The sequence below is a fragment of the Coregonus clupeaformis genome, unplaced genomic scaffold, assembly GCF_020615455.1.
Source record: "Coregonus clupeaformis isolate EN_2021a unplaced genomic scaffold, ASM2061545v1 scaf0163, whole genome shotgun sequence".
Lineage (NCBI taxonomy): Eukaryota > Metazoa > Chordata > Actinopteri > Salmoniformes > Salmonidae > Coregonus > Coregonus clupeaformis.
This window is the reverse complement of record NW_025533618.1, coordinates 312,440-336,954: the sequence shown is the minus strand read 5'-3', so window position 1 is coordinate 336,954 and position 24,515 is coordinate 312,440. Positions and strand designations below refer to the sequence as shown.

General features: G+C 40.2%; 1 protein-coding gene across 3 annotated transcripts in view; it reads left to right on the top strand.

The window, feature by feature from the left end:
- LOC121542741 (beta-1-syntrophin) overlaps positions 1 to 24,515 on the top strand; it is a 43,459-nt gene that overhangs the window by 9,964 nt on the left and 8,980 nt on the right. For all 3 annotated transcript variants that reach the window (XM_045213868.1, XM_045213867.1, XM_045213869.1), the window contains exons 2-4: positions 12,683 to 12,899; positions 18,752 to 18,959; positions 23,317 to 23,453. In XM_045213868.1, coding sequence (XP_045069803.1) covers positions 12,683 to 12,899; positions 18,752 to 18,959; positions 23,317 to 23,453 — 562 coding nt within the window. The remainder of the gene's footprint in view (positions 1 to 12,682; positions 12,900 to 18,751; positions 18,960 to 23,316; positions 23,454 to 24,515) is intronic.

Genomic DNA, 24,515 nt, shown 5'->3' with positions numbered 1-24,515 from the left:
CCACTAATAGAACTGGACCACTAATAGAACTGGATCACTAATAGAACTGGACCACTAATAGAACTGTATAATAGAACTGGACCACTAATAGAACTGGACCACTAATATAACTGGACCACTAATAGAAATGGACCACTAATAGAACTGTATAATAGAACTGGACCACTAATAGAACTGGACCACTAATATAACTATATAATAGAACTGGACCACTAATAGAACTGGACCACTAATAGAACTGGACCACTAATAGAACTGGACCACTAATAGAAATGGACCACTAATAGAACTGTATGATATAACTGGACCACTAATAGAACTGGACCACTAATAGAACTGGACCACTAATAGAAATTGACCACTAATAGAACTGTATGATAGAACTGGACCACTAATAGAACTGGACCACTAATAGAACTGGACCACTAATATAACTGGACCACTAATATAACTGGACCACTAATAGAACTGGATCACTAATAGAAATGGACCACTAATAGAACTGTATGATAGAACTGGACCACTAATATAACTGAATAATAGAACTGGACACTAATAGAACTGGACCACTAATAGAACTGTATAATAGAACTGGACCACTAATAGAACTGGACCACTAATAGAACTGGACCATTAATATAACTGGACCACTAATAGAACTGGACCATTAATATAACTGGACCACTAATAGAACTGGACCACTAATAGAACTGGACCATTAATATAACTGGACCACTAATAGAACTGGACCATTAATATAACTGGACCACTAATAGAACTGGACCACTAATAGAACTGTATAATATAACTGGACCACTAATAGAACTGGACCACTAATAGAACTGGACCATTAATATAACTGGACCACTAATAGAACTGGACCACTAATAGAACTGGACCACTAATAGAACTGGACCACTAATAGAACTGGACCATTAATATAACTGGACCACTAATAGAACTGGACCATTAATATAACTGGACCACTAATAGAACTGGACCACTAATAGAACTGGACCACTAATAGAACTGGACCACTAATATAACTGTATAATAGAACTGGACCACTAATAGAACTGGACCACTAATATAACTGGACCACTAATAGAACTGGACCACTAATAGAACTGGACCACTAATAGAACTGGACCACTAATAGAACTGTATAATAGAACTGGACCACTAATAGAACTGGACCACTAATAGAACTGGACCACTAATAGAACTGTATAATAGAACTGGACCACTAATAGAACTGGACCACTAATATAACTGGACCACTAATATAACTGGACCACTAATAGAACTGGTCCACTAATCGAACTGGACCACTAATAGAACTGTATAATAGAACTGGACCACTAATAGAACTGGACCACTAATAGAACTGGACCACTAATAGAACTGGACCACTAATATAACTGTATAATAGAGAACTGGACCACTAATAGAACTGGACCACTAATAGAACTGTATAATAGAACTGGACCACTAATAGAGCTGGACCACTAATAGAACTATATAATAGAACTGGACCACTAATAGAACTGTATAATAGAACTGGACCACTAATATAACTGTATAATAGAACTGGACCACTAATAGAACTGGACCACTAATATAACTATATAATATAACTGGACCACTAATAGAACTGGACCACTAATATAACTGTATAATAGAACTGGACCACTAATAGAACTGGACCACTAATATAACTGTATAATAGAACTGGACCACTAATAGAACTGGACCACTAATATAACTGGACCACTAATAGAACTGGACCACTAATAGAACTGGACCACTAATAGAACTGTATAATAGAACTGGACCACTAATAGAACTGGACCACTAATAGAACTGGACCACTAATAGAACTGTATAATAGAACTGGACCACTAATAGAACTGGACCACTAATAGAACTGGTCCACTAATCGAACTGGACCACTAATAGAACTGTATAATAGAACTGGACCACTAATAGAACTGGACCACTAATAGAACTGGACCACTAATATAACTGGACCACTAATAGAACTGGACCACTAATAGAACTGGACCACTAATATAACTGTATAATAGAGAACTGGAGCACTAATATAACTGGACCACTAATAGAACTGGTCCACTAATCGAACTGGACCACTAATAGAACTGTATAATAGAACTGGACCACTAATAGAACTGGACCACTAATAGAACTGGACCACTAATATAACTGTATAATAGAGAACTGGAGCACTAATAGAACTGGACCACTAATAGAACTGTATAATAGAACTGGACCACTAATAGAACTGGACCACTAATAGAACTGGACCACTAATAGAACTGGACCACTAATATAACTGTATAATAGAGAACTGGAGCACTAATAGAACTGGACCACTAATATAACTGGACCACTAATAGAACTGGACCACTAATAGAACTGGACCATTAATAGAACTGTATAATAGAACTGGACCACTAATAGAACTGTATAATAGAACTGGACCACTAATAGAACTGGACCACTAATATAACTGTATAATAGAACTGGACCACTAATATAACTATATAATAGAACTGGACCACAAATAGAACTGGACCACTAATAGAACTGGACCACTAATAGAACTGTATAATAGAACTGGACCACTAATAGAACTGTATAATAGAACTGGACCACTAATATAACTGTATAATAGAACTGGACCACTAATAGAACTGGACCACTAATAGAACTGGACCACTAATAGAAATGGACCACTAATAGAACTGTATAATAGAACTGGACCACTAATAGAACTGGACCACTAATATAACTATATAATAGAACTGGACCACTAATAGAACTGGACCACTAATAGAACTGGACCACTAATAGAACTGTATAATAGAACTGGACCACTAATAGAACTGGACCACTAATAGAACTGGACCACTAATAGAACTGGACCACTAATAGAAATGGACCACTAATAGAACTGTATGATATAACTGGACCACTAATAGAACTGGACCACTAATAGAACTGGACCACTAATAGAACTGGACCACTAATAGAACTGTATGATAGAACTGGACCACTAATAGAACTGGACCACTAATATAACTGGACCACTAATATAACTGGACCACTAATATAACTGGACCACTAATAGAACTGGATCACTAATAGAACTGGACCACTAATAGAACTGGACCATTAATATAACTGGACCACTAATAGAACTGGACCACTAATAGAACTGGACCATTAATATAACTGGACCACTAATAGAACTGGACCATTAATATAACTGGACCACTAATAGAACTGGACCACTAATAGAACTGTATAATATAACTGGACCACTAATAGAACTGGACCACTAATAGAACTGGACCATTAATATAACTGGACCACTAATAGAACTGGACCACTAATAGAACTGGACCACTAATAGAACTGGACCACTAATAGAACTGGACCATTAATATAACTGGACCACTAATAGAACTGGACCATTAATATAACTGGACCACTAATATAACTGGACCACTAATATAACTGGACCACTAATAGAACTGGACCACTAATAGAACTGGACCACTAATATAACTGGACCACTAATAGAACTGGACCACTAATAGAACTGGACCACTAATAGAACTGTATAATAGAACTGGACCACTAATAGAACTGGACCACTAATAGAACTGGACCACTAATAGAACTGTATAATAGAACTGGACCACTAATAGAACTGGACCACTAATATAACTGGACCACTAATATAACTGGACCACTAATAGAACTGGTCCACTAATCGAACTGGACCACTAATAGAACTGTATAATAGAACTGGACCACTAATAGAACTGGACCACTAATAGAACTGGACCACTAATATAACTGGACCACTAATATAACTATATAATAGAACTGGACCACTAATATAACTGGACCACTAATATAACTGGACCACTAATAGAACTGGTCCACTAATCGAACTGGACCACTAATAGAACTGTATAATAGAACTGGACCACTAATAGAACTGGACCACTAATAGAACTGGACCACTAATATAACTGGACCAGTAATAGAACTGGTCCACTAATCGAACTGGACCACTAATAGAACTGTATAATAGAACTGGACCACTAATAGAACTGGACCACTAATAGAACTGGACCACTAATAGAACTGGACCACTAATATAACTGGACCACTAATATAACTATATAATAGAACTGGTCCACTAATAGAACTGGACCACTAATAGAACTATATAATAGAACTGGACCACTAATAGAACTGGACCACTAATAGAACTGTATAATAGAACTGGATCACTAATAGAACTGGATCACTAATAGAACTGGACCACTAATAGAACTGTATAATAGAACTGGACCACTAATAGAACTGGACCACTAATATAACTATATAATAGAACTGGACCACTAATAGAACTGGACCACTAATAGAACTGTATAATAGAACTGGACCACTAATAGAACTGGACCACTAATATAACTATATAATAGAACTGGACCACTAATAGAACTGTATAATAGAACTGGACCACTAATATAACTGTATAATAGAACTGGACCACTAATATAACTGGACCACTAATATAACTATATAATAGAACTGGACCACTAATAGAACTGGACCACTAATAGAACTGGACCACTAATAGAACTGGACCACTAATAGAACTGGACCACTAATAGAACTGGACCACTAATAGAACTGGACCACTAATAGAACTGTATAATAGAACTGGACCACTAATAGAACTGGACCACTAATAGAAATGGACCACTAATAGAACTGTATAATAGAACTGGACCACTAATAGAACTGGACCACTAATATAACTATATAATAGAACTGGACCACTAATAGAACTGGACCACTAATAGAACTGGACCACTAATAGAACTGTATAATAGAACTGGACCACTAATATAACTATATAATAGAACTGGACCACTAATAGAACTGGACCACTAATATAACTATATAATAGAACTGGACCACTAATAGAACTGGACCACTAATAGAACTGGACCACTAATAGAACTGGACCACTAATAGAACTGGACCACTAATAGAACTGGACCACTAATAGAACTGTATAATAGAACTGGACCACTAATAGAACTGGACCACTAATAGAAATGGACCACTAATAGAACTGTATAATAGAACTGGACCACTAATAGAACTGGACCACTAATATAACTATATAATAGAACTGGACCACTAATAGAACTGGACCACTAATAGAACTGGACCACTAATAGAACTGTATAATAGAACTGGACCACTAATAGAACTGGACCACTAATATAACTATATAATAGAACTGGACCACTAATAGAACTGTATAATAGAACTGGACCACTAATATAACTGTATAATAGAACTGGACCACTAATAGAACTGGACCACTAATATAACTATATAATAGAACTGGACCACTAATAGAACTGGACCACTAATAGAACTGGACCACTAATAGAACTGGACCACTAATAGAACTGGACCACTAATAGAACTGGACCACTAATAGAACTGGACCACTAATAGAACTGTATAATAGAACTGGACCACTAATAGAACTGGACCACTAATAGAAATTGACCACTAATAGAACTGTATAATAGAACTGGACCACTAATAGAACTGGACCACTAATATAACTATATAATAGAACTGGACCACTAATAGAACTGGACCACTAATAGAACTGGACCACTAATAGAACTGTATAATAGAACTGGACCACTAATAGAACTGGACCACTAATAGAACTGGACCACTAATAGAACTGGACCACTAATAGAAATGGACCACTAATAGAACTGTATGATATAACTGGACCACTAATAGAACTGGACCACTAATAGAACTGGACCACTAATAGAAATTGACCACTAATAGAACTGTATGATAGAACTGGACCACTAATAGAACTGGACCACTAATATAACTGGACCACTAATATAACTGGATCACTAATAGAAATGGACCACTAATAGAACTGTATGATAGAACTGGACCACTAATATAACTGAATAATAGAACTGGACCACTAATAGAACTGGACCACTAATAGAACTGGACCACTAATAGAACTGTATAATAGAACTGGACCACTAATAGAACTGGACCACTAATAGAACTGTATAATAGAACTGGACCACTAATAGAACTGGACCACTAATAGAACTGGACCACTAATAGAACTGTATAATATAACTGGACCACTAATAGAACTGGACCACTAATAGAACTGTATAATAGAACTGGACAACTAATAGAACTGGACCACTAATAGAACTGGACCACTAATAGAACTGGACCACTAATAGAACTGGACCATTAATAGAACTATATAATAGAACTGGACCACTAATAGAACTGGACCACTAATATAACTATATAATAGAACTGGACCACTAATAGAACTGGACCACTAATAGAACTGGACCACTAATATAACTGTATAATATAACTGGACCACTAATAGAACTGGACCACTAATAGAACTGTATAATAGAACTGGACCACTAATAGAACTATATAATAGAACTGGACCACTAATATAACTGTATAATAGAACTGGACCACTAATAGAACTGTATAATAGAACTGGACCACTAATAGAACTGGACCACTAATAGAACTGGACCACTAATAGAACTGGACCACTAATATAACTATATAATAGAACTGGACCACTAATAGAACTGGACCACTAATATAACTGGACCACTAATATAACTGGACCACTAATAGAACTGGACCACTAATAGAACTGGATCACTAATAGAACTGGACCACCAATAGAACTGTATAATAGAACTGGATCACTAATAGAACTGGACCACTAATAGAACTGGACCACTAATAGAACTGTATAATAGAACTGGACCACTAATAGAACTGGACCACTAATAGAACTGGACCACTAATATAACTGTATAATAGAACTGGACCACTAATAGAACTGGACCACTAATAGAACTGGACCACTAATAGAACTGGACCACTAATAGAACTATATAATAGAACTGGACCACTAATAGAACTGGACCACTAATAGAACTGGACCACTAATAGAACTGGATCACTAATAGAACTGGACCACTAATAGAACTGGATCACCAATAGAACTGTATAATAGAACTGGACCACTAATAGAACTGGACCACTAATAGAACTGTATAACAGAACTGGACCACTAATAGAACTGGACCACTAATATAACTGTATAATAGAACTGGACCACTAATAGAACTGGACCACTAATAGAACTGGATCACTAATAGAACTGGATCACTAATAGAACTGGACCACTAATAGAACTGGACCACCAATAGAACTGGACCACCAATAGAACTGTATAATATAACTGGACCACTAATAGAACTGTACCACTAATAGAACTGTACCACTAATAGAACTGGACCACTAATAGAACTGGACCACTAATAGAACTGTATAATAGAACTGGACCACTAATAGAACTGGACCACTAATAGAACTGGACCACCAATAGAACTGTATAATAGAACTGGACCACTAATAGAACTGGACCACTAATAGAACTGGACCACTAATAGAACTGGACCACCAATAGAACTCTATAATAAAACTGGACCACTAATAGAACTGGACCACTAATAGAACTGGACCACTAATAGAACTGGACCACTAATAGAACTGGACCATTAATATAACTGTATAATAGAACTGGACCACTAATAGAACTGGACCACTAATAGAACTGTATAATAGAACTGGATCACTAATAGAACTGGAACACTAATAGAACTGTATAATAGAACTGGACCACTAATAGAACTGGACCACTAATAGAACTGGACCACTAATATAACTGTATAATAGAACTGGACCACTAATAGAACTGGACCACTAATATAACTGTATAATAGAACTGGACCACTAATAGAACTGGATCACTAATAGAACTGGATCACTAATAGAACTGGACCACTAATAGAACTGGACCACCAATAGAACTGTATAATATAACTGGACCACTAATAGAACTGTACCACTAATAGAACTGGACCACTAATAGAACTGGACCACTAATAGAACTGGACCACTAATAGAACTGTATAATAGAACTGGACCACTAATAGAACTGGACCACTAATAGAACTGGACCACTAATAGAACTATATAATAGAACTGGACCACTAATATAACTGGACCACTAATAGAACTGGACCACTAATAGAACTGGACCACCAATTGAACTGTATAATAGAACTGGACCACTAATAGAACTGGACCACTAATAGAACTGGACCACTAATAGAACTGGACCACCAATATAACTGTATAATAAAACTGGACCACTAATAGAACTGGACCACTAATAGAACTGGACCACTAATAGAACTGTATAATAGAACTGGATCACTAATAGAACTGGAACACTAATAGAACTCTATAATAGAACTGGACCACTAATAGAACTGGACCACTAATAGAACTGGACCACTAATATAACTGGACCACTAATAGAACTGGACCACTAATAGAACTGGACCACTATTAGAACTGGACCACTAATAGAACTGGACCACTAATAGAACTATATAATAGAACTGGACCACTAATAGAACTGGACCACTAATAGAACTATATAATAGAACTGGACCACTAATAGAACTGGACCACTAATAGAACTGGACCACTAATAGAACTGAATAATAGAACTGGACCACTAATATAACTGGACCACTAATATAACTGGACCACTAATAGAACTGGACCACTAATAAAACTGGACCACTAATAGAACTGGACCACTAATACAACTGTATAATTGAACTGGACCACTAATAGAACTGGACCACTAATAGAACTGGACCACTAATATAACTATATAATAGAACTGGACCACTAATAGAACTGGACCACTAATAGAACTATATAATAGAACTGGACCACTAATAGAACTGGACCACTAATAGAACTGGACCACTAATAGAACTGAATAATAGAACTGGACCACTAATATAACTGGACCACTAATATAACTGGACCACTAATAGAACTGGACCACTAATAAAACTGGACCACTAATAGAACTGGACCACCAATAGAACTGTATAATATAACTGGACCACTAATAGAACTGGACCACTAATAGAACTGTATAATAGAACTGGACCACTAATAGAACTGGACCACTAATAGAACTGAATAATAGAACTGGACCACTAATAGAACTGGACCACTAATAGAACTGGACCACTAATAGAACTGGACCACTAATAGAACTGTATAATATAATTGGACCACTAATAGAACTGGACCACTAATAGAACTGGACCACCAATAGAACTGTATAATATAACTGGACCACTAATAGAACTGGACCACTAATAGAACTGGACCACTAATAGAACTGGACCACTAATAGAACTGGACCACTAATAGAACTGGACCACTAATCGAACTGGACCACTAATAGAACTGGACCACTAATAGAACTGGACCACTAATAGAACTGGACCACTAATATAACTGGACCACTAATAGAACTGGACCACCAATAGAACTGTATAATATAACTGGACCACTAATAGAACTGGACCATTAATAGAACTGGACCACTAATAGAACTGGACCACTAATAGAACTGGACCACTAATAGAACTGGACCACCAATAGAACTGTATAATAGAACTGGACCACTAATAGAACTGGACCACTAATAGAACTGGACCACTTATAGAACTGAATAATAGAACTGGACCACTAATAGAACTGGACCACAAATAGAACTGGACCACTAATAGAACTGGACCACTAATAGAACTGGACCACTTATAGAACTGAATAATAGAACTGGACCACTAATAGAACTGGACCACAAATAGAACTGGACCACTAATAGAACTGGACCACTAATAGAACTGGACCACCAATAGAACTGTATAATATAACTGGACCACTAATAGAACTGGACCACTAATAGAACTGGACCACTAATAGAACTGGACCACCAATATAACTGTATAATATAACTGGACCACTAATAGAACTGGACCACTAATAGAACTGGACCACTAATAGAACTGGACCCCTAATAGAACTGTATAATAGAACTGGACCACTAATAGAACCGGACCACTAATAGAACTGGACCACTAATAGAACTGGACCACTAATAGAACTGTATAATATAACTGGACCACTAATAGAACTGGACCACTAATAGAACTGGATCACTAATAGAACTGTATAATAGAACTGGACCACTAATAGAACTGGACCACTAATAGAACTGGACCACTAATAGAACTGGACCACTAATATAACTGGACCATTAATATAACTGGACCACTAATAGAACTGGACCACTAATAGAACTGGACCACTAATAGAACTGGACCATTAATAGAACTGTATAATAGAACTGGACCACTAATAGAATTGGACCACTAATAGAACTGGACCACTAATAGAACTGGACCATTAATAGAACTGTATAATATAACTGGACCACTAATAGAACTGGACCACTAATAGAACTGGACCACTAATAGAACTGTATAATAGAACTGGACCACTAATAGAACTGGACCACTAATAGAACTGGACCACTAATATAACTGGACCATTAATATAACTGGACCACTAATAGAACTGGACCATTAATATAACTGGACCACTAATAGAACTGGACCACTAATAAAACTGGACCACTAATATAACTGGACCACTAATAGAACTGGACCACTAATAGAACTGGACCATTAATAGAACTGTATAATAGAACTGGACCACTAATAGAACTGGACCACTAATAGGACCACTAATAGAACTGTATGATAGAACTGGACCACTAATAGAACTGGACCACTAATAGAACTGGACCATTAATATAACTGGACCACTAATAGAACTGGACCACTAATATAACTGGACCACTAATAGAACTGGACCACTAATAGAACTGGACCACTAATAGAACTGGACCACTAATAGAACTGTATAATAGAACTGGACCATTAATAGAACTGGACCACTAATAGAACTGGACCACTAATAGAACTGGACCACTAATAGAACTGTATAATAGAACTGGACCACTAATAGAACTGGACCATTAATAGAACTGTATAATAGAACTGGACCATTAATAGAACTATATAATAGAACTGGACCACTAATAGAACTGGACCACTAATAGAACTGGACCATTAATAGAACTGTATAATAGAACTGGACCACTAATAGAACTGGACCACTAATAGAACTGGACCATTAATATAACTGGACCACTAATAGAACTGGACCACTAATATAACTGGACCACTAATATAACTGGACCACTAATAGAACTGTATAATAGAACTAGACCACTAATAGAACTGGACCACTAATATAACTGGACCACTAATATAACTGGACCACTAATAGAACTGTATAATAGAACTGGACCATTAATAGAACTGGACCACTAATATAACTGGACCACTAATATAACTGGACCACTAATAGAACTGTATAATAGAACTGGACCATTAATAGAACTGGACCACTAATAGAACTGGACCACTAATATAACTGGACCACTAATATAACTGGACCACTAATAGAACTGGACCACTAATAGAACTGGACCACTAATAGAACTGTATAATAGAACTAGACCACTAATAGAACTGGACCACTAATAGAACTGGACCACTAATAGAACTGGACCACTACCGGCCTGGTACACATTATTGGGTTTCAGCAGGGTCACTTTATGAGTCTGCATGTCAATCTCTATAAGATACTAGCTAGCTCTACTGAAGTTACATTGGCAAGGACTCTTAGCACTGTCCTCACCAAAATGACAGCAGTAAATGCATGACCTCTACCAATGAAAGCGTAGTAAATCATTACTTTCTCTTGTTGGTCCAGGGAAGTACATGCGGGAAGCAGCCCCCTAAACAGGTTTTGAAAAAGCTTACTGTCACGACTTCCTCTGAAGCTGCCTCCTCTCCTTGTTCGGGCAGGCTTCGGCGTTCGTCGTCACCGGCCTTCTAGCCACTGCCGCTCCTCATCTCATCATTCCATTTGTTTTGTCTTGTTTATTACACACACCTGGTTCATATCCCCTCATCAGTACCTGTATAAGCATTCCCTCTGCCCCCCATGTCTTTGTGTGTTATTGTTCCATGTGGAGGTGATAATAGCTCGGTGGAGCTTTATGTATTGTATCGCTGGGTTATTCACCCGTGTGTTTTGTTTTCTCCAGTGTGCCATTATAACGCACTGTTGTGTTTTACGCATTGCTGAGAATCGCTGTGTTTGCCGAATAAACCATTTATTGTGTGATTCTCCCTCCTGCGTCTGACTCCGACCAAATCACCCGCTACAGAATCACACGCCCAACAGCATGGAGTCAGCAGGAGAGGGGAGTATGCCTGGAGTCGTGGAGCGGGTCCGGGGGCATTCCATCATGTTAGCCAGCTCGGGTTCTCCAGGTGGTCCATCGCCTGGAGAGAAGAGGACCCGACCCTGCGGAACCAGCTGAGCGACCGGATCAATCCATTCTCTTGTTGGTCCAGTGAAGGACATGCGGGAAGCCACACCCCCTAAAAAAGGTTGTGAAAAAGCTTACTCATAATTCTCTTGTCTCTCGGTATTCCAGTGAAGTACATGCGGGAAGCCACCCCCTATGTGAAGAAGGGTTCTCCGGTGTCAGAGATAGGCTGGGAGACGCCACCACCGGAGTCCCCGAGGCTGGGCAGCCCCCACTCTGACGTCCCCCTCACCCCCACCATGTCCCTACAGGGGGACAGGAGGTACATCCCCTTAAAGATGTGTTACATCACCAGGAGCATGACTGCTCCAGACCCTGATAACAGGTAAAGGCCCCAGCATCATTCTGCATTAATATAATTCAGTCTTTCTCTGTATGTTATTTTTCCACAGGGGCATAACGGCAGGGGGTGCAGAGCTAGGTGGGGAAACACAATTATAATTGATTGGATTTATATTGCTAGTGTTTTTCCAGATACAGTGCCTTCAGAAAGTATTCATATCCCCTTTGACTTATTCGACATTTTGTTGTGTTACAGCCTGAATTCAAAATGGATTCAATTGATTTTCCCCCCCCCACCCATCTACACACAATACCACATAATGACAAAGTGAAGAGATGTTTTTAGCAAATGTATTGAAAATGAATTACAGAAATATCTAATTTACATCTCTAAGAGCTGTGTACACCAGGATTGTACAATATTTGCACATTATTCTTTTTTAAAGTCTTCAAGCTCTGTCAAGGTGGTTGTTGATAATTGCAAGACAGCCATTTTCAAGTCTTGTCATAGATCTTCAAGTCTATTTAAGTCAAAACTGTAACTTGGCCACTCAGGAACATTCACTGTCTTCTTGGTAAGCAACTCCAGTGTATATTTGGCCTTGTGTTTTAGGTTATTGTCCTGCTGAAAAGGTGAATTTGTCTCCCAGTGTCTGTTGGAAAGCAGACTGAACCAGGTTTTCCTCTAGGATATTGCCTGTGCTTAGCTCTATGCCGATGACATGCATACCCACAACATGATGCAGCCACCACCATGCTTGAAAATATGTAGAGTGGTACCCATTAATGTGTTGTGTTGGATTTGCCCCAAACATAAAGCTTTGTATTCAGGACATAAAGTTAATTTCTTTGCCATATTTTTGGCTGTTTTACTTTAGTGCATTATTGCAAACAGGATGCATGTTTTGGAATATTTGTATTCTGTACAGGCTTCCTTCTTTTCACGCTGTAATTTAGGTTAGTATTGTGGAGTAGCTACAATGTTGTTGAGCCATCCTCAGTTTCCTCCTATCACAGCTATTACATTCTGTAACTGTTTTAAAGTCACCATTGGCCTTATGGTGAAATCCCTGACCGGTTTCCTTCCTCTCCGGCAACTGAGTTAGGAAGGATGTCTGTATCTTGGTAGTGACTGGGTGTATTGATACACCATACAAAGTGTCATTAATAACTTCTCCGTGGTCAAAGGGATATTCAATGTCTGCTTTTTTAAATTGTTTTGCCCATCTACCAATAGGTGCCCTTCTTTGCGAGGCATTGGAAAACCTCCTTGGTCTTTGTGGTTGAATCTGTGTTTGAAATTCATTGCTCGACTGAGAGACCTTACAGATAATTGTGTGTGGGTTACAGAGATGAGGTAGTCGTTCAAAAAGCATCTTAAACACTATTATTGCACACAGAGTGAGTCCATGCAACTTATTATGTGACTTGTTAAGCACTTTTTTTACTCCTGAACATATTTAGGCTTGCCATAACAAAGGGGTTGAATACTTATTGACTCAAGACATTTCAGCTTTACATTTTCTAAATAATTTGTAAAAATGTCTAAAAAACATAATTCCACTTTGATATTATGGGGTATTGTGTGTAGGCCAGGTGACACAAAATATCAATGTAATCAATTTTGAATAAAGGCTGTAACACAACAAAATGTGGAAAAAGAGGGGTGTGTGAGGACTTTCTGTCGACACTGTAGTAAAAGCAACATCTTACATTGTGAGGGGTGAGGGACTCATCTCATCCACCCCCAATGTGTCTCCCACTACTTGTTTTTCCTGGAACAGTGTAACAGGGACGGTCGTCTCTGTGACAGTCAGAATTGATTAACTGCTACAGTTCTGCTACAGTAACTCAACTATCTGAGTGTTCGGAGATTAAGAGATGCTTAACTTAAATCAACCAATGTAGAGCAACGGTTCCTATCCTACACACACAGCTCACCTTATGTCCTCAGCTTTACTTTTACTTTAGGGATCAATTGATCATGCTCACCTTGTCTTTAGATAGGCCTGGTTTTTATACAGTAATTTAGATATGCCTGGTCTTTATACAGTCATTTAGATATGCCTGGTCTTTATAGTCATTTAGATATGCCTGGTCTTTATACAGTCATTTAGATATGCCTGGTCTTTATACAGTCATTTAGATATGCCTGGTCTTTATACAGTCATTTAGATATGCCTGGTCTTTATACAGTAATTTAGATATGCCTGGTCTTTATACAGTCATTTAGATATGCCTGGTCTTTATACAGTCATTTAGATATGCCTGGTCTTTATACAGTCATTTAGATATGCCTGGTCTTTATACAGTCATTTAGATATGCCTGGTCTTTATAGTCATTTAGATATGACTGGTATTTATACAGTCATTTAGATATGCCTGGTCTTTATACAGTCATTTAAATATGCCTGGTCTTTATAGTCATTTAGATATGCCTGGTTTTTATACAGTCATTTAAATATGCCTGGTCTTTATAGTAATTTAGATATGCCTGGTCTTTATACAGTCATTTAGATAGGCCTGGTCTTTATAGTCATTTAGATATGCCTGGTCTTTATACAGTCATTTAGATATGCCTGGTCTTTATAGTCATTTAGATATGCCTGGTCTTTATACAGTCATTTAGATATGCCTGGTCTTTATACAGTCATTTAGATATGCCTGGTCTTTATACAGTCATTTAGATATGCCTGGTCTTTATAGTAATTTAGATATGCCTGGTATTTATAGTCATTTAGATATGCCTGGTCTTTATAGTCATTTAGATAGGCCTGGTTTTTATACAGTCATTTAGATAGGCCTGGTCTTTATAGTCATTTAGATATGCCTGGTCTTTATACAGTCATTTAGATAGGCCTGGTCTTTATACAGTCATTTAGATAGGCCTGGTCTTTATAGTCATTTAGATATGCCTGGTCTTTATAGTCATTTAGATAGGCCTGGTCTTTATAGTCATTTAGATAGGCCTGGTCTTTATAGTCATTTAGATAGGCCTGGTCTTTATAGTCATTTAGATATGCCTGGTCTTTATAGTCATTTAGATAGGCCTGGTTTCTATACAGTCATTTAGATAGGCCTGGTCTTTATAGTCATTTAGATAGGCCTGGTTTCTATACAGTCATTTAAATATGCCTGGTCTTTATACAGCCATTTAGATTTGCCTGGTCTTTATACAGTCATTTAAATATGCCTGGTCTTTATAGAGTCATTTAGATATGCCTGGTCTTTATAGTCATTTAGATAGGCCTGGTCTTTATACAGTCATTTAGATATGCCTGGTCTTTATAGAGTCATTTAGATATGACACACAAACAATATCACTCAATACAAATAAATGCTAGGTTGTGATAGTGTGTTAGATGAACCTCTGTTTTGAATGATTTACTTCTGAGGCATCTTGGGACTGACTGGGTAAAACATTCACTACTTTGATGGTTATTGTCATGTTTGTTACTGTCGTTCTACTGCAACACTGAGAATAGAGGTAAGACCTTTGTGCTGTGGCATAGAAATATAATTACTAGAAGGGGAAAGGCCCTCAGAGCCATGGCAATTTGACTAGAAAGGGAATTGTCCCGCCGTTCTATTAATTCTATGTCTATGCTCTGTGGTCTGTGAGATTAACAACACTATGAACAGGAAATCAGTCACTGAAGGGTTAGTCCACAACTAAGCTACTTAATGAAGAGCCAAATACTGCTCACATTACTTTTACTGGAGTGCATTCGGAAAGTATTCAGACCCCTTGACTTTTTCCACATTTTGTTACGTTACAGCCTTATTCTAAAATGGATTATATTAATTTTTGGATGGGGAGTGTCGCTCCAGGGATGTAAATCACTAAAAACCGAGGTTAATCTAACACACTAACGAAGCCTAGCATTTGTTTGTAGTGAGTGATATTTACTGGAGTCACTACGATGTGTTGGCCCTCTATTAAGTACTTTCATCGTTTCAGCACGTTGCTCACAACAACAGGCTATCCTTCAGTTACTTTAGAGTTACTTACTGGAAGCTACCTGCAACCACATAAACACACACATGCTGGTATCTGAGTTTCTCCTGACGTGTGCTGCAGGCTTGTTGTAGCTGACTGGTAGAGAGGAGCAGAGCTCTCGTCACTAGTGGAAATTTAAACAGCTGTTACGTGAGAGACGTCCACACTACCCAGCCAGGAGAGGAGAGAGTTTCCTCCCTCCTCAGACAGATTTACTGCATCTCTCTCTCTCTCTCTCTCTCTCTCTCTCTCTCTCTCTCTCTCTCTCTCTCTCTCTCTCTCTCTCTCTCTCTCTCTCTCTCTCTCTCTCTCTCTCTCTCTCTCTCTCTCTCTCTCTCTCTCTCTCTCTCTCTCTCTCTCTCTCTCTCTCTCTCTCTCTCTCTCTCTCTCTCTCTCTCTCTCTCTCTCTCTCTCTCTCTCTCTCTCTCTCTCTCTCTCTCTCTCTCTCTCTCTCTCTCTCTCTCTCTCTCTCTCTCTCTCTCTCTCTCTCTCTCTCTCTCTCTCTCTCTCTCTCTCTCTCTCTCTCTCTCTCTCTCTCTCTCTCTCTCGTCTGTGTTTGATGTGGAGACCTCTCCTGTTTATTCCAGGGCTGTAAATAGACTAGGCTTAATATTGACTGATTTAGTATTAACTTAGGATGTCATAGAGAGTAAAACAGGATGCTAAAGTGTAAAAAATGTAAATACACAAACAACATGGTATTTTTAGGATTCAGCCAGGAGAGTTTTTGCATGCCTATTTTAGCTTGAGATATTTGCCTTTTCCGGGCAGTTTTCTTCTTGAGTAGAAAGCACTTTGTCAGTGGAAAACGAACAGGCAGACAGACCATCATTGACCAGGAAAGGCATTGAAACGTTCGACACACAGTGAGTCCGCTTTCTAAATCTGGCCTAGGCTTCTTTAACGGCCCTGTAGTTGGTGTCTCATGTTGGAGAGATGACCTGGCTGGACGTGGATGGGCCTTGAATGGGGAGAACTCACTTGGGTTCAAATACTATTTGAAATCTTTCAAATACTTTAGATGTGCTTGATTGAGCTTGTAAGTGCAATGGAACCAAAAGAATAGTCGCAAAACTGCAAAGCCCACCCATCTGGCACTCCAGGCAGACTAAAGCAAACGCTCAAAGTATATGAAATGATTCCGAATAGTATTTGAACCCAGCAGGTCTTGGGGAGAGCTTGTGCCTCTTTCCAGGAACCTCTCTGTCCGTCTGTCTCTAACTAATGCAAACACTTCAGCTTCCTCCATTTGACATCTGGCTTCTGTTTCCCCTCACTCAAGTCTCTGGTTTCTATTTTGAACTGCGGTGGGGGACTGGGGAGCACCTGCAGTTGATCTAGTGGTTTGTGACATCATGATAACAGGGTCTCCCACTGTCTCTGATTAATGACAGGTAGATTTATCCACAATGGTCATACTCAAGTCCCAGGTCTGAGGTGAAAACGGTTTCGTTCAACCTTGTTCATTTGATGTATTATTTTGTTAGCTGAACGTATTTATAATATACTTATATTTCCAATACAAAAGGCTTGAAACTTACTGCACATCCCACAAGAGACAAACCTAACACTATCAACCCATGATGAGTAGGCAGGTCTGGAAATAAATACATACCCACTGCACACAGTGCTAGGTACATCAAAGGAAATGTTTATCTTAGCCAGAAAAAGAAGAAGAGACACTGTATGAAACAGTCTTTAGTGGTGCTTGGTATCATTTCCATTCACTGAGGACATCATCAAGCACACAGGGACCACCTTCCTTTCCCTTGTTGAACTGAAGAAGCTTTTTCTCATGTCCACTGAAAGCTGTGCTAGTATGCTACTATGGGAACTATCACAAAACAAATTCACAGCTTTTTCAATGTCTTTCTGTCTGTTTGTGTGTTCTCCAGGCAGTTGGAGCTGCACTCTCCCGATGCCAAGCATACGGTGGTGTTACGGTGTAAAGACACAGCCTCGGCCCAGGCCTGGTTCGAGGTCATGCAGTCGGCGACCTCTAACCTCATCAACAAGGTCATCACAGAGGTCAAAGAGCACACAGGAAGAACAGGGATCGCAGGGAGCAGAGAGATCAGACACCTGGGCTGGCTGGCTGAGAAGGTAGGAGCTACTCTGTACTTTATTGAATGTTGGTGCAGGAAAACACCTCAAAGAATGTGCTTACCTTTAATCAGATGTATAATATGCATTCACAGCCCACCTTCTGATAATAACTCATGTGATTTTTGTGTGGCAGTTATACGATGGTGAGCCAAGCACTCTTGGAACCTCATATAGCTGATGCAATAGTTTCCAATAGGTTTTCCCCCTTCTGGTCCTCCTGTAAATCCTCTTTCATCACTCTCTCATTAGTCAGGGACTGCCTGGCAGAGAGAGAGCGAGACGGCTAATACTGAGAAGACTATAGCCCTGTACTTTGGGCAGTCAGTCAGCCAGTCAGTCAGCCAGTCAGTCAGTCAGTCAGTCTGCCAAGCCAGAGGATGCTTTCCAGGCTTCTTAATGAGTTCCTCTTTTATTACTGCCTGCCTGCCCTATTGTGAGTCCCAAATGGTACCCTATTGCACTATACAGGGAATATGGTGCCATTTGGGACACGGTTCCTGGAGTCTGTGAATAATTATAAGGGCCCAAAGCCTTCCAGCGTGTGTGGAGTGGAGTGGTCTGCCTTGGCTTCGCCTGCCGTCCAAGTTCCTTTGCACAACGTCAACGAGCAAGGCTTTCCTTTCAACAAGGGCTCATTTGTGGCTATTCTGCCATCGCTGACGCACTCAGGAGTCTGTCTCTCTACTTAGCTGTGTGATGGTCAACAGACTACAGAGCAGACCCTCTGGAGTTCAGCATGCTAATGTGATCAGATATCGGAGAGGAGAGGAGGGGGAGAGGAGAGGAGATGGAGAGGTGGGGGAGGAGAGGAGAGGAGGGGAGAGGAGGGAGGAGGAGGAGGAGGAGGAGGAGAGGAGAGGAGAGGAGAGGAGAGGAGAGGAGAGGAGAGGAGAGGAGAGGAGAGGAGAGGAGAGGAGAGGAGAGGAGAGGAGAGGAGAGGAGAGGAGAGGAGAGGAGAGGAGAGGCAGGGAGTAGATCCTTGTTTTACAGCCTTGTTGAGGTTGCTCTGTGCAACTGTCCTAAGCCTGGCTTTAACCACAGACTTTATATTCATTATCATACTATAGCCAATTATACTGTGGCAGGGTTTTAAATTGAATGATTGTTACACTCTAACTATGTGGTTGAGTGGTCTTTAGTTAGATCTACGTTTGTAAGCCTGTGGATATCGTGTTTTAATATGGTTACTTTGCAACATGTGTTCGTAATGTTATACGATTGACCTATGGCCACCAGAATCCTGTGTTCTCATAACTAGCTGAGGACTTCATAGTGAGACAAGAGGCTTATGGTTATGAGGATTGTACTGTTGTAAAGCTTTCATAATGAGGATTGTGCTGTAACTTTCATAATGAGGATTGGGCAGTAACTAAGCTTTCATAATGAGGATTGGACTGTACCTTTCATAATGAGGATTGGGCAGTAACTAAGCTTTCATCATGAGGATTGGGCTATACCTTTCATAATGAGGATTGTGCTGTAACTTTCATAATGAAGATTGTGCTGTAACTTTCATAATGAGGATTGGGCTATACCTTTCATAATGAGGATTGTGCTGCAACTTTCATAATGCGGATTAGGCAGTAACTAAGCTTTCATAATGAGGATTGTGCTGCAACTTTCATAATGAGGATTGTGCTGTAACTTTCATAATGAGGATTGAGCTATACCTTTCATAATGAGGATTGTGCTGTAACTTTCATAATGAGGATTGTGCTGTAACTTTCATCATGAGGATTGTGCTGCACCTTTCATAATGAGGATTGTGCTGTAGCTAAGCTTTCATAATGAGGATTGGGCAGTAACTAAGCTTTCATCATGAGGATTGGGCAGTAACTAAGCTTTCATCATGAGGATTGGGCAGTAACTAAGCTTTCATCATGAGGATTGGGCTGTACCTTTCATAATGAGGATTGTGCTGCAACTTTCATCATGAGGATTGTGCTGCAACTTTCATCATGAGGATTGTGCTGCAACTTTCATCATGAGGATTGTGCTGTAACTTTCATCATGAGGATTGTGCTGCAACTTTCATAATGAGGATTGTGCTGCAACTTTCATCATGAGGATTGTGCTGCAACTTTCATCATGAGGATTGTGCTGCAACTTTCATCATGAGGATTGTGCTGTAACTTTCATCATGAGGATTTTGCTGTAACTAAGCTTTCATTACATTTACATTTATGTCATTTAGCAGACGCTCTTATCCAGAGCGACTTACAAATTGGTGCATTCACCTTATAGCCAGTGGGATAACCACTTTACAATGTTTTATTTTTTTATTTTTTTGGGGGGGGAGGGGTAGAAGGATTACTTTATCCTATCCCAGGTATTCCTTAAAGAGGTGGGGTTTCAAATGTCTCCGGAAGGTGGTGAGTGACTCCGCTGTCCTGGCGTTGTGAGGGAGCTTGTTCCACCATTGGGGTGCCAGAGCAGCGAACAGTTTTGACTGGGCTGAGCGGGAACTGTGCTTCCGCAGAGGTCGGGGAGCCAGCAGGCCAGAGGTGGATGAACGCAATGCCCTCGTTTGGGTGTAGGGACTGATCAGAGCCTGAAGGTGCGAAGGTGCCGTTCCCCTCACAGCTCCGTAGGCAAGCACCATGGTCTTGTAGCATATGCGAGCTTCAACTGGAAGCCAGTGGAGTGTGCGGAGGAGCGGGGTGACGTGAGAGAACTTGGGAAGGTTGAACACCAGACGGGCTGCGGCATTCTGGATGAGTTGTAGGGGTTTAATGGCACAGGCAGGGAGCCCAGCCAACAGCGAGTTGCAGTAATCCAGACGGGAGATGACAAGTGGCAGGTAGCTTAGTGGGTAAGAGCGTTGTGCCAGTAACCGAAAGGTCGCTGGTTCTAATCCCCGAGCCGACTAGGTGAAAAATCTGTCGATGTGCCCTTGAGCAAGGCACTTAACCCTAATTGCTCCTGTAAGTCGCTCTGGATAAGAGCGTCTGCTAAATGACCCAAAAAAAAAAAAAAAAAAAAAGTGCCTGGATTAGGACCTGTGCCGCTTCCTGTGTAAGGCAGGGTCGTACTCTCCGAATCTTGTAGAGCATGAACCTACAGGATCGGGTCACCGCCTTGATGTTAGCGGAGAACGACAGGGTGTTGTCCAGGGTCACGCCAAGGCTCTTCGCACTCTGGGAGGAGGACACAACGGAGTTGTCAACCGTGATGGCGAGATCATGGAATGGGCAGTCCTTCCCCGGGAGGAAGAGCAGCTCCGTCTTGCCAAGGTTCAGCTTGAGGTGGTGATTCATAATGAGGATTGTGCTGTAACTAAGCTTTCATAATGAGGATTGTGCTGTAACTTTCATCATGAGGCTTGTGCTGTAACTTTCATCATGAGGATTGTTATGCTGTACTATGTTATGCAAGCCGGTGTTGTATTGGGTGGGAGTTTATCTACAGGCCAAGATTAAAAAACTGTATAAAGTGCCTTCCTGTGAAAAATAACCAATATATTGTTACTAAGACTTAGTTACATAGAAAAATGGTGAGGACATTCAAGGTTGTGTTTTTGCTGTTTGTAGAAGTACATGCTTATCACTCTTTTGCTAAATTGTATTTTCTAGTCCATAACATTCCCTCCATTGCACCATTTACATTTTTTACATTTTTAGTCATTTAGCAGACGCTCTTATCCAGACTTATCCGACTTACAGTTAGTGAGTGCATACATTATTATTTATTTAATTTTTTCATACTGGCCCCCCGTGGGAATCGAACCCACAACCCTGGCGTTGCAAACGCCATGCTCTACCAGCTGAGCTACATCCCTCCTGGCCATTCCCTCCCCTACCCAGTAACCCCCATGCAAATGACAAGAGCAGCCTGTCACGCTGTGTGGTGTGTTTTCTCCCAGACAGAGAATATTCTAGCATGGTGTGATGTGTTTTCTCCCAGACAGAGAATATTCTAACACGGTGTGATGTGTTTTCTCCCAGACAGAGAATATTCTAACACGGTGTGGTGTGTTTTCTCCCAGACAGAGAATATTCTAACACGGTGTGATGTGTTTTCTCCCAGACAGAGAATATTCTAACACGGTGTGATGTGTTTTCTCCCAGACAGAGAATATTCTAACACGGTGTGATGTGTTTTCTCCCAGACAGAGAATATTCTAACACGGTGTGATGTGTTTTCTCCCAGACAGAGAATATTCTAACACGGTGTGATGTGTTTTCTCCCAGACAGAGAATATTCTAACACGGTGTGATGTGTTTTCTCCCAGACAGAGAATATTCTAACACGGTGTGATGTGTTTTCTCCCAGACAGAGAATATTCTAACACGGTGTGATGTGTTTTCTCCCAGACAGATAATATTCTAACACGGTGTGATGTGTTTTCTCCCAGACAGAGAATGAGAAGCAGCAGTGGAAGCCAGTGCTGGTGATGGTGACAGAGAAAGACCTGCTCCTCTATGACAGTCTTCCACGGATGAAGGCATCCTGGCACAGCCCTGCACACACATACCCACTGTTAGCTACACGGTACGCTACACACACCCTCTCTCTACTAGTCACACGGTACGCTACACACACCCTCTCTCTACTAGTCACACGGTACGCTACACACACCCTCTCTCTACTAGTCACACGGTACGCTACACACACCCTCTCTCTACTAGTCACACGGTACGCTACACACACCCTCTCTCTACTAGTCACACGGTACGCTACACACACCCTCTCTCTACTAGTCACACGGTACGCTACACACACCCTCTCTCTACTAGTCACACGGTACGCTACACACACCCTCTCTCTACTAGTCACATGGTACGCTACACACACCCTCTCTCTACTAGTCACATGGTACGCTACACACACCCTCTCTCTACTAGTCACACGGTACGCTACACACACCCTCTCTCTACTAGTCACATGGTACGCTACACACACCCTCTCTCTACTAGTCACACGGTACGCTACACACACCCTCTCTCTACTAGTCACATGGTACGCTACACACACCCTCTCTCTACTAGTCACATGGTACGCTACACACACCCTCTCTCTACTAGTCACACGGTACGCTACACACACCCTCTCTCTACTAGTCACATGGTACGCTACACACACCCTCTCTCTACTAGTCACATGGTACGCTACACACACCCTCTCACTACTAGTCTCAAGAAAAATAGCTGCTGCTTTCCACACAGTAAGTAAAAGACAGTCTTCCTGCTAGTCAAATAGCAAAACACATTATCTTAGCCACATGGTTAGTAGCATAAACCCTGAACAACCCAACCATGGCCACATGGTAATCCCACCTAGCCTCTATTGGCCAAGCAATAATAAGAACACACCTACCCTCTATTGGCCAAGCAATAATCAGAACACACCTACCCTCTATTGGCCAAGCAATAATCAGAACACACCTAGCCTCTATTGGCCAAGCAATAATCAGAACACACCTACCCTCTATTGGCCAACCAATAATCAGAACACACCTACCCTCTATTGGCCAACCAATAATCAGAACACACCTACCCTCTATTGGCCAAGCAATAATCAGAAGACACCTAGCCTCTATTGGCCAACCAATAA